At 29.8% G+C, this 12703-nt stretch overlaps 1 protein-coding gene across 1 annotated transcript; it reads left to right on the plus strand.

Moving 5' to 3' along the window:
- Nucleotides 1–776: 776 nt before the first annotated feature.
- Nucleotides 777–11444, plus strand: LOC105317444 (uncharacterized). Its single transcript, XM_066073413.1, has 12 exons — nt 777–832; nt 1162–1215; nt 1431–1457; nt 4140–4296; nt 4478–4530; nt 5008–5164; nt 5487–5572; nt 7337–7493; nt 9025–9113; nt 10272–10428; nt 10658–10720; nt 11366–11444. Exons 2-11 carry the CDS (start codon nt 1167–1169, stop codon nt 10707–10709), a joined length of 984 nt encoding a protein of 327 aa, XP_065929485.1. The 5' UTR covers nt 777–832; nt 1162–1166; the 3' UTR covers nt 10710–10720; nt 11366–11444.
- Nucleotides 11445–12703: the final 1259 nt, after the last annotated feature.

Raw genomic sequence — 12703 nt, forward strand, 5'->3', positions numbered from 1 at the left:
AATCCGACGAACACTTTTATCAACAGACATCAATCTCGAACATAAACATGTTAACGTTTTATACACATGATAATCTAAGTTATGTTTTCTTTTTGAATTTCAAATCTCAATTTCACTCATCATCACCTTACATTTGCAAACTACATGTAAGAAATATTTTAGCTTTCAATTCGCCCTCTCTCCCATAAAGATATACAACTTTCCTGTTTGATGCATACATGTAGGCATAAAACATCTATAAATACAGATGTAGGGTTCTTATGTGGTCATGGTTCACAAATTAATGTTTAAGATTTACCTACAATCTGTAATGAAGCACACAAGACAGTGCAATTTTAGGATCCAAGAACGTGTACTTATACTAGAGGAAATAAGTGTACTCTGAATCAATATCAGCTGGAACAAAATAATTAAGAATATAACCAATTAATAAATCATTTCTATATTGTGGAAGAAAACATGCCATCGGTTTGACGCTCCTAGTAGCACATTTGATAACTTTCATAACTAAGTCTCTTAGATATTCCATAGGAATTCAATGTAACAGACATCACAAGATAAAAGCGAAAATTATCTTGGGAGTTTGTCATGAATCATTTGAACTTCATTCACGATTATTTTATCGGGCAAAGAATTGTTAAAGTTTCATTTTTTTCATACGACATTTCGCAAGACAACTTGCAGTTGAACAACCCTTGTCGAAACATATTCGAATTCTTATCAAACCGTGTGACCTTGCAATCGTTATGCTTACAACACGTAATCCGCTATCTCTCGCATATAAAACTCCAAAATCGTTACCATTGCCTTTACAACTTAGAGGACGCCTAAAGTAAGATCATCTGCATTTGTGAACAATAGGACTTCTAGAATATTCATTTTTGTTTTACTGCTCATTCTTTTAGTTTGATTTTCTCTTTCTTCATATTGAATTTAAATAGAAAAATTGAAAATTTTTCTAACTCTACATCACTAAGTTTTTGTGTTTAAGTTTGTAACAATAGTAAATATCCTTGAAAAAAGAGTTTTATACAAAATATTAAGGAACAATTTCAATCGTTAAAACCGAAATATTTTGAATTCTTCTTGACTGAAAAATTAATAGACCTTTAACAATAGCCTACATATTTATAAAGAAATATTGTTGGGTTTTTTTTACAGTTAAGATGAAGTGTTTAATCATATTTCTGTTACCCGTTGCCTTTGCTGCCTCAGGTAACTTTTCTTTAATTTAAGAAAAAAATTACTTTGTATGATAATAATGTTATAATTTTTCATTTCTATATGTAACATTAGATAAGAAAGCCAAATCATGTGGAAATGAAATTTCATGCGATTTTAAATGTTTAAGATACATGTATTATTTTTACTTTTTTAAAATATTACTTTCACTTTTCAGATTTTGAATTTGAATTTCTTTATTATTTTAGTGGAACAGAGGAGGCTCGTGTTTGACAGTAAGTTTGTCATCTTTGCATCAAAATTTTAGTGGGAAAGGTCTGTTGAATATTAATTTGGTTTGGTAACAAGATACATTATGTTAAAGCCCATTATTGATATTCAAGTTTAAGAATAACTAAAAAAAAAATAATATATAATCGTACTCTTTTGTTATCAATAATCACAGGATGTATGCCTATCTTGAAGTTCTCCTCAAAGACAGCTTAAAGGTGCTTAAAGGTAGCTTAAAGCCGATCTTAAAGCCAACTCTAAGCTATACATGCTGCTTAAAGATGGCTAAAGGAAAGCGTAAGATGATTGATCTAAAGGTGCTTTAAGGCAGTTTAAAGACTATTTTTAAGCGACCATGAAGCCACCTTTACGAACACCATATTAGTCTTTAATTTCAAAACGTCTTTCAGCTACATTCAAACTAATAAAAAAATCAATATTGTGCTTACTTTACCAACAAAATTTATTAACTATATGACAATTTAATCAATTGTGATTAATGGACAGATATATTTAACCCTTATGCGAAGTATTTATTTCAAAATAGCATAGCTGTGCGTCTGAAACGAAGACACACCTGTTGTGTATATCCGATGTATAAGCTATAATTGGGCTCGGGTCGAAAACGTGAGGAGGGTTCAGCAAGCCTAGCCCTCGGTCACGTTTTCTTAACCCGCCTAAATATAGCTTAATTCATAATTTCAAGACAGTAACCATGTATTTTATATTAATTACCCTTAATATGTGATGTTATATATTTATTTATTCATTTTACTTAAATATGTTTGAATGTTTTAATAATACTATAAAGATCACCATTTCCGCCGTTGTCAAATAAAAAATAGCCATTATCTGACAAATCTGGGAAATTGGGCATACAAAAAAAAACAACTTTGATAAGACCCCTGGAACAAACCAGGAGGTGAAACGTTTTTTTTATTTGACCATTTGATGCCTTTTAGCAATAACTTTAATATATAGAACAGAAAAAGAAATCCCTAGGGCAGAAGTTTAAAAAAAATGTAAAAAATGTGCAAAATTGATATATTTCAGGCAAAATCCCATAGAGTCCTATGTTAAAAATTAACAAACTTTGAGATGACCCCTTAAACAAACGGTGTGGTAAATGTCTTATTTTTTTTTATCTTAAAATAATAATTATATCAATTGAATTTCGAGTAAAAATTTTCATTCAAAAATCTAGGGCAGAACAAATTAGACCCGGCCTCGTTAAATTAGATATACACAAAGAAATGAAAGCATGTCTAGTCAAACAACGCAGCCTTTATAACAAGAGGAGTTGATTCTACATGAACATGTACTGAAGTTAAGTAAATAATGTATATTCTATCGCAAGTTGCCATAGTTCTAAGACGGAAAAAGTATTTTTAACTATTTCTAAAAGTAAAAAAAGAGAGATATAATGCTTAAGATGTGCATCGAACCTGGGACCCTAGGTTTACTATTACTAGCTCACTTCCAGTGTTCCACGGGAACTCATGTATGACAGAGTTTTATATCCTATTAACCACTGGCTAATGAATCAATGTAATGTGTATGTATTTTTAACTTAAAAAGGCTTTGACTTCTATTCAGTTTATACCAATAATTTATACCTATTTGCATGAATGCATGTATTTAGAATGAATTACGTTACGCGGTCTTTAGTCAAAAAATAAAATAAACCTGTTTGGATACAGTTAGGCTTACTTGTACTTAGTTCATAAATAAGTTTAATTTAATCTAAATCACAACTATAAAATGCAAGGAAGAAAACGAAATTATTTCAAAAAAAAAATTGCATTGAAACTATCCAGGTAGCAGGTCTTCGCATTTTACCGGTGTAAATGATCACAGCGCATTTCCAACACGTAGTGATTTGAAAAAAAATATTGATTGTTATACATTTACAACAAATAATCTTAAGTACCGAATCAAACTAGAGAAAAGCTCGTTGCAAAGCAACGGATTTATAATCTTATAATGTCGGAAGTAAAGCTAGACGTTCCTGTAAGAATCAGACTTCTAAAACCAAAAACAAGAGTAACTAATACAAAAAGATACAAAAAATCGAATAATTCTTGGCACGACTTAAAGCAATCTGATTGAATTTAAATACGAAAGAACAAAAACCTAAACAGTTAAAAGAACGATTTAACCAAAATATCCGAATGTGTTCAAACACGACCTAGCAATTGATTGGAAACGGAAGACCCTAATGATGTATGTTTAAATGTTTAATTGTATACATGCTTTTGAAATTATCAATTCTATAACAAACAATATCACTAATTACCGATGACGTGTTATCTTTATGTGCAATTGCAAATGATCTGTACATCCACTGTATATGATGTACAGCGGGCCTGGTGTTTGTGTGTGTGACATATTATATTACCCGTTATAAATATGTTTTTAATAACCACCCATTTATGATTACTGTAATTAATTACTTTTTTGATTTTAAACGCGCTAAAGAAATCAGTATTTATATTTTGCTTTTATAATCATACATTAAGTAAATATTGTTTAATTGATTTTTTGTTCTATTATCCAATCTCATGTGGTGTCCAAACATATATATATATATATATATATATATATATATATATATATATATATATATATATATATATATATATATATATATATATATATATATATATATATATAATATTCCTTTTTAGCACTTCTGAACGGCCAAGAAGCTAAAAATGTTATCGATCAACTGGTGGTATTCTTATCATCTGACACCAGCGAGGCCAAATGTGAATCTGAATGTCATACCCTTATTGCAAACCCCCAGTCTACAATCCAACATTTGTGTCCTTTTATGTGCCACCTGTAAGATATTTGAAAGAGAAAACAAGATTTTTATTCGAAATAGGATGTGTCATTATTTATTTCTTCAAAATTTGCAGTAACTGTGATTGGCAGTGAGATCTGAATATAGCATCTACATTTTAAATATAGGATGTTTAAATATTCCCATAAAACACTCTTAAGTAACGATTTCCTTTTGTAGCGCTCAGCAGACACTTAGTGGACTTCATCACACCAAACGACTTGTTTTTGACAGTAAGTCGTTACCTGTGATAATTCTTCTTCTTCTTTTTTTTTTTAAAACTGCAGAAACAATTAAATTTGTTCTTATCAAGGGGAGACCACTTCAAGTCTTTTTTTTTAATAATAATAGGCTATGTATTGTATGCTCTGTAGAAGCAATAGAAGACGAATTTCAATTTTTGTTGCATTGTATATATTTCTCAAAACTCAGAACCGAAATCTATACAAATTTTGGCTTTAATAATAAATTACTTATCATGTCAGACTTAGTTTGAACAAGTTTTATCTTTTCCGACTTTCCTAGACAAACTGCCAATTTCATTATTCAGCTTTAATGTGCAAACAATCTATCTTATATAGGTTCAATCGCCCGGGTGTTTATTCCTTCAATTATTTTAAATGAAAAATAGTAATGTCTCTGTTATTGTTTATGAAACACATTAAAGTATAATAAATAATTTACTTACTTACTCACTTACTTATACTTAGCTTTCCTCAATGGGGAGGAGGGGAGACACCTTATTGATCAACTAGTGGAACAGCTCGGAACTGACGATAACTATGTAAAATGCGAACAGGAATGTCACGTGTTGATTCGAAATCAGCAGTCCGTGATGCAGCATCTCTGTCCCTTTATGTGTCACTTGTGCGTAGATTTTTATTAAAATATTTTTTTAACGTTTTGTGATAACGAAAATTAAAAATGAAACCTGTTGGTCCATGCTTATATTTTATAAATTTTTAATGCATTTTACACACAATGATTTGTTACGTTATCTATTATTTTATTTATATTTGCGGCATATGAATGTTCGTGAATTTCGCCTTTCAGTGTTTGTACATATTGAGAAATTAAAAAAAGGGAAGAAAAAAAAGAAACACATACAATTTGATAACAAATTGCGCATAAAAAGGTATACTTATGACTTTATTTTGCATTAATGAATATTTATGTATTCCAAATGCAGGGCAATCGACGCTATCAAGAATCTACATAGCCCATCATCAAACCCTGCAGGAACTGGAGCAGTAGCAAAACGTCTGGTCTTAGGAAGTATGTATTTGATGTAAAAACAGAAGTAAAAATAATGTTAATATAAAGTAATTTAACTCATACATGTACTCAAAATATATATACCTGTGCCATGCATGTCAAGTTATTGTCGTCAATGAAGATTTCCCGGGTTTATTTTTTCAACTGCTATTTAACGTGAAGTTGTCATGATTGCAATTGTTTTCACTATACTGCGAAAAGAAAAGAAATACGTATAAACATTCCATGTGTCTTAATTGCTCTTTTTTCTTATAGGATATATAATTTATAAAATCTAAAGAAGTATGGTCGCAGATATTCTAGACTAAACTAACCCCTTTCGGATAAAGAATAATTTGAAAAATTCTTAAAGGGGCAGGGTCACGATTTTTTTTTCGATTTTAATGTTTACAATGCCTTAGTAAAGCATTTTTAATAGGCAACCAAAATTTGAGTGTCATTTGTTGAGTTATAAGCAAGTTACAGAGCTTACAAATCTTTGCTATGTTAACAAAGCGTTTGTTTACATTTTGAATGTTGAAGTAAAAATTCCAGTTTTAGACCTCAAATAAATGTGCCAATCATTTGGAACTGTTTATGTATGTTTATTATGCTTAATATGAATAAGAAGATAGACAAATCAGCTTGAAAACATTTTTACTGGTATATTGAACCTATGTAAACAAAAACAGGGTACGAGCCTTGTATCTTGCTTAAAACTCATCGACTGGCACTCACATTTCATTTTATCATTAGATATGCATTCCTAAGACATTGTAAATAATAAATGCAGAAAAAAAAAATTGACCGAAATCGTGACCATGCCCCTTTAACCTACAATCATTATAATCAAGGGCTTTTTTTTCATTTATGCTTTATTTTATTCTGTACAGGTATAGAGATTTATGTTACAATAAATAAATTACATGATCAAAATTATATATGCCTACTGTAAACAAGGTTATTTTCGCCCCATGGGCGATTCGCCCTTCTAGACTTGCAAACAGTTTGCTCTATCAAGAATTTGCCCAGACGCTGTTGTGTTAAAAGATATTTAATATGAGACATTGGAAATTGCCTATTGCTTATTCCTGACTTCGTCCGTTGACATCAAGGGCGAAAGGGGAGAATATAAAATGAGGGCGAATAATTCCATGTATACAGTATTAAAAGTTGACATGATAATGTTTAAACATTTAAGGTAGGTATTATATTAGTGAATTAACTATCCAACCGCTTTAACTGACTCCGTGATTACACACATTTCTTAACAGTAAACTCGTTCTAATACAGTCAGTGCAAGCAAATCTTTTACAACTTGCACCATATCATACATAACATTGAAAACCAATACTATACAATGTAGCACTGAAGTTTCGAAGCAAATCATGAGACTTTTAATCGTAAAAGCATACCATAGCATACCATAGCAAAGCATACGATATAAATTGAACTTTTTAAGAATAACTTGTTTTGAAAAACAAATGTGTTTACAATGCAGATGAGTGTGAGAGTTTCTTAATTTTGTTATTTTGCTTCAAATGTTTGGAACTTGTCTCTATATGAAGTGTTTTTGTTCACAATTTATTCAATAACATATTTCTTTCGGACTTTCATTTGATTTTCTCACTGCATTGCATACTTGTACAAATCTTATAGCATTTGATATTAAACTGTAACAGCATATTATTAAAATTGCAAATCATATAATAGCATAAAACTTTAAAAGTTATGCGTGAAATAATATTATAATATAATTTATATTATTTATTTTATTATATTTAGATTTCATAAACACTGAAGAAACATCTAAGATCATTGACCAACTCGTGGCTACCCTCGGGGCTGACGAATCTGAAAAGACCTGTGAGAGCCATTGTCACACCTTAATCTTAAGCTCTACATCAGTCTTCCAGCACATGTGTCCCTTCCTCTGTCACTCGTAAGTGCCGCAAAAATGTCATTGACATATAAATACTTTAGAAGTACATACTGTAGAAGCACCTTTTTTCTTTGGGTCAAAATTTTGTTCTAAAACCAAAAAAAAATTTCGTTGGCATTCAATTTTGTAATATTGTAATCTTTAAATGTATAATGTATCAATTCTGTATTTTTTACAACTTTGGTTAAAAATTAGTCATGGATTAAGTTTTGTTCGTTTATACTGCCAACGAAAATGACGAAATAAAATCCCCATACGAATACTTTTACTTCTACAGTTCATTCTAAGGGCTAAAATTGTTTTGCTTTTAAACCAAAAACAAGTTTGTTGGGATTTATTTCCGTATATTGTAATCCTTAAAGTAAATCAATTATGAGCTCTTTATATGTGAAAACTAGGGAAATAACCATTTTTTAAAGAATTATTTCATAAATTTTAGCTTTAAAAGAACTACGTACATTTTCAGTCAAATTTTGCCCTATTGTAAAGCGATTTTTTTAAAAATATCACAAACAATTGAAATCTGACGTTTATATACACAAAAATACTTATGATTTAAGAATCTATAAATAGTTACGTGATTAGACTTTCACAAGGTTAGTTGTGACGTCATAATAAGTGTATTTTCCCGTTATTTTCATAAAACTGACCAAGAGACACCAGTTCCTTAGTGGGTTTTTGTATTAGTAAAATATATCAGCAGTTGTCGCCAACGATGGAACTTACATTATAACTTTATCATGTGATATAACACAATAGATATTTTGATAAGATCAAAGCAAATTTTGTATTTTTTGCAAATATTGAAAGAAACTGTCCCTTTTTCTTTGAATATTATCCTGTGCGTTGATACAGAACTCATCTTTTAAGGAAGATTGATGTAGTTAAGATATGGCCACAACCAATTATCTTTTAAAAATAAAACTGATATGACACTTAGTTAACGATTCACTTTTTTAAATTAACATTTATTTAAATGAAACGTTGTTCAAGCCGTTTAAATGATTTGCATATTTAATGCTTCCAAGAAAGTAACTCATTTATCATTAAAATGATCGACTTGATATTCCTGATAGGGATTTAGACTTTAAATTACAAAGAAACCCTGTGTTTCAATCCTAAGTGAAAGGCTATTTTTATTGCAATACAACTGAACAAACATTTGCATTTAATTAGATGGTCTTAAAGTTTGACGTGATTCACAGGTTGTATATAGTTCACAGTAATTAAGCTTTATTGTCTTGGAAATTAGATTATTCACCAAAATATTTTACAAGTAACTCGTATAACGCTTCTGGTATATGTGCTCTGATAATACTCCAAACTAGTATTTAAATCAAAATAAATTAGCAACAAGTTAAAGCATTATCCAAAAAAAGAATTTTAATGCAATTTCATTTCATAAGGAATAAACGTCAACTCAACCAAAATTTTCGAATTTTTGAATTTTTAAATGTTTGAATTTTTAAACTTTTGAAATTTTGAATTATGAAATTTTTGAAATTATGAAATTTTTGAAATTATGAAACAGGGCCCAGGCTGTAATCAACAGCTTTGGCCATCACTCCACTACAACGCCACCAGCACCAGCAAATCCAGCCAAAAGAGTCCTTCTCAACAGTAGGTGTTTTTTATGAAATCATATTTGTATGCAAAAAATATAAATCGTTTGTTTGACAAACATTAAGTTATATTGAGTTTTTCTGTAATTTGATTTTAAAATATTTAGATTTCGATTACAAAAACTATTAGTTTAAAAAATATCATCCTTGTTTTTGTTTCTTTCTGTTGCATTTATTTATCAAATCACTTTCTTAATTTTGCCAATCTAAAAGAAAGGAATAAGAAATATTCAAGGAACATCATTGTTAAATTGTTTACATTTTAATTAATATGGATAATACAATATCAGTAAATCTTTCGCAATGCTATCAGTCTGCACGGAACTGCTGGCTATAGATTAACATCATATGTCAATAACAAATAACATATTGTAAATCCATTCCATTACTTCAGAACTTATTTACCCGATCCCCTGTTTCGTTTCAAATAGAGAAAATATAAAATCGCAATCACGGAACATTTATTCAAAATTTATTATAGTTCCCAACTCGTAGAAAATAATGGTGATATTTAAAAATCTGCGATGGGTGCATCCTACGATTTTACGCGGATATAATTTCCACGCATTTAGTTAGGAATTTACAGTACTGATTTATTTACAGCTTTTGTTAAAATGTCAAACAGTACATCAAATTACTACACGTGTAAGTCAATACCTAGTATGCGACAATCCTGAACCTTTTAAAAGATATTGCTTAATATTTATTGAATAATGATACCACAATACTTACGAATGATGGACATTTTTTGTACTGACTATGCATGGATCAATTAATCTTTAAGTAACTACAATGCCAATTTGTATGAAGAATTATGAAATGCATTGAAATGATGGACGCCCTATGTATGACGTATTATATACAATATTATTAATACTTGATATACTGTAAAAGGTACTACATTTGGCTGTGTATTTTTTTGGCGCTTTAGGTGGAATGCTGCTTCCGCTAAATCAAATAAATTTCTAAATACCATACATAAACAGATATGCATAATGATAGTCACATTCAGGAATACGCTCATTCAAGTGCACGACAACTTGTTCAAAAACAAATTTCCGCAAAATATCGTACACGCCAAATAAAGTACGTTAACATGTGCTATAACTGTTTTATGAATATGTTTTGCATTTCTGTGTTCTTCGTGATATTGAAGCTTTCTTGAACAACCAAGAAGTTACAAACATTGTCGACCAGCTTGCAGTCATGCTTACTTCTGGTACAGCGTATGGCGCCTGTGAAAAGGAATGCCATGTTTTGATCAGAGATCAAACATCTGTTGTCCAGCATCTGTGCCCATTCATGTGTCACTCGTATGTATTCATATTGACTACAAACTGAAAATTGGAACATTTATTTACATAATATGCGATTTTTAAAAGAATATATTCTATGAATTTTTTGTTGTTAAAATGCTATTTTTTCTTCACGGTTTGAAAAAGCACATAGTGGAAACTAAGGTCGACGGTACTTTTTGGACAATAATTGACAAACTACAGATCTATGTTTACGTGTGTGACAAACCTTCGATTTTTATTTTAGAGCTCAGGCACTTTTAGGAAATTTACACCATACAACAACAGTAGCTGTATAAAAAAATCGAAAGTAAGTAAAGAACATGTACCTCTAGGATATTGAAAATATATTAATTAAATGAAAAATAATGTGTTCATGAATGCAATTTCAAGCATTTTTTTCGGATAGTTTAGGACCTCTTTAAAATGCACACAAACCTCGGAGCAAATTTAGTAAGCTGAATATTAATTATTGAACATGCAAAGGCGATTTTTTTAAAATTAGAATACAGGTATTTTACATTCTATGTTACATATTCTATCGATGGAAAAGAGACTTATAAAATAATTTCTTTTTGCAACACTTTTTTAAATATTTTTCCAAAAAATGTGTTGATATGCCATATTAAACGGAAGATAGGTGCTAGTCTCCAAACTTTTTTTTCCGATTTCGGACAGTTGGTTTTCCCAGAAAGGTATGTCAAAATACAAAGATAGATCACAAAAAAGTTGAATCGGTCCAATTCTACTCTATTCAATTTTCTTAATACATACAAACAGTTTGAAATGTTGCTCTTTTAAAAAATAGTTTTTAAAAAAACCTACTGAAGATTGCATATCCAAAAGATATCCATACGGAAAAAATGGCTATTTCTTGCTCTGTTTTGTGTAAATTACTTTTAATGATGACAATTATTTCAATTGATTATGTATTTCAAACTTTTTTCCTTTTCAGTGCCCATTCTGTGAATGTAATTGAAAAACATCCAAATATGAGATCTATTGAATCTACAAATAAAAGAAATCATATCTAGGGAAGTGTCGATGTTTGTTGTTTTCAAGGTATATAGGTATTACATATGTGTTTATTGTATCATATCATGATATTACATGTTTATGTTAAATTCCTTGTTTGGTAATTATCATGTTCTACTTCAAGTTACCAATTGTTACATTACCTCTTATAAAAAATGACTTTCGAATTACGTTCGTAGCTCAACAAAGTATGTAACATTGTATTTCTCACATCATAAATTCAATTAAGAAATAAACAGCAATTTAAAACGTTAACTGGGATATGAAGTGGGTTGGAAGGGCTTCTCAGTAGATTTGATCACGTACCAACCAACTTCATAATCCGGTGAAATTTTAAGCATTGCTCTTTATTACTTATATTTACGTTTGAAAGAGACACATCGTTCAGAACTGTTAAAATAACCGAAATTTTATGTTAACAATAATCCAAGTGACAAGCGATGAGCGCGTGCTATGATCATTGTGACGTCACGGAAAAGTTCACACAGAATTGAACGTTTTCGCTTTTCTATGAGTTCATATAAGGAAAAATATGTTCAGATGTAAATATAGAAAATTGGATCATATTTATTTTACCTTAAATTCTTACACTAATTTCTTCTCAAATAAACAAAGAAACATTAAAAAAAAGGATAAAGATGCATAATTATTAACAAAACAAACAGTTCAATCAATTTAATTAAATTTAGAATTCTGATGCGCTCCAAAAAGATTGCTAAACAAACTGTAGCGATCTCGATTTGGAGTAACTCAATGATCTTATTTCAGTTAGATGAATAAATGAATTAATAGCGTATAATTACGATTACGCTAAGTAAATCACTTATCATTATTGCTTCTAAGTCTTTTCTTTAAGTTTTATTATTTAGTTTGCGTTGACAATCACGTTAGCAAATTAAACGACAGCCTTTATAATAAATATAATTTAAATCAAAACGTGTTAGTTTACACGCAGAAGAATTGAAAAGTATCAGAAAATAATTGTTTAATCGTTTAAGCGATAACAATTTGTACGTTATGAAATAAATATTTATATTAATTTATATTAATTGTAAATTGGCTTAGCTATGTGCGATGCTAATACATGTACACACGTTCACAATTATCATGACATCTACCTTGTCTACATTTGAATAGTTAAAATTCGTGGATTGTTTAAATTATATAGTTTCGTGCGGTTTCAATGTCCTGCGTTCTCTTATACCTACAAAAGCCAAACTGACTTTGTAATCTTAGTCTAATAATTAGATGAAAGGTA

Source organism: Magallana gigas, chromosome 10 (assembly GCF_963853765.1).
Source record: "Magallana gigas chromosome 10, xbMagGiga1.1, whole genome shotgun sequence".
Taxonomy (NCBI): Eukaryota; Metazoa; Mollusca; class Bivalvia; order Ostreida; family Ostreidae; genus Magallana; species Magallana gigas.

Bases quoted from the DNA above. Each gene is read 5' to 3' on its own strand.
- LOC105317444 (XM_066073413.1), top strand. From the start codon at position 1,167: ATGAAGTGTTTAATCATATTTCTGTTACCCGTTGCCTTTGCTGCCTCA. The intron at 5,165-5,486 runs GTGCGTAGATTT...TTCCAAATGCAG, and splicing joins TGTCCCTTTATGTGTCACTT to GGCAATCGACGCTATCAAGA. The intron at 7,494-9,024 runs GTAAGTGCCGCA...ATTATGAAACAG, and splicing joins TGTCCCTTCCTCTGTCACTC to GGCCCAGGCTGTAATCAACA.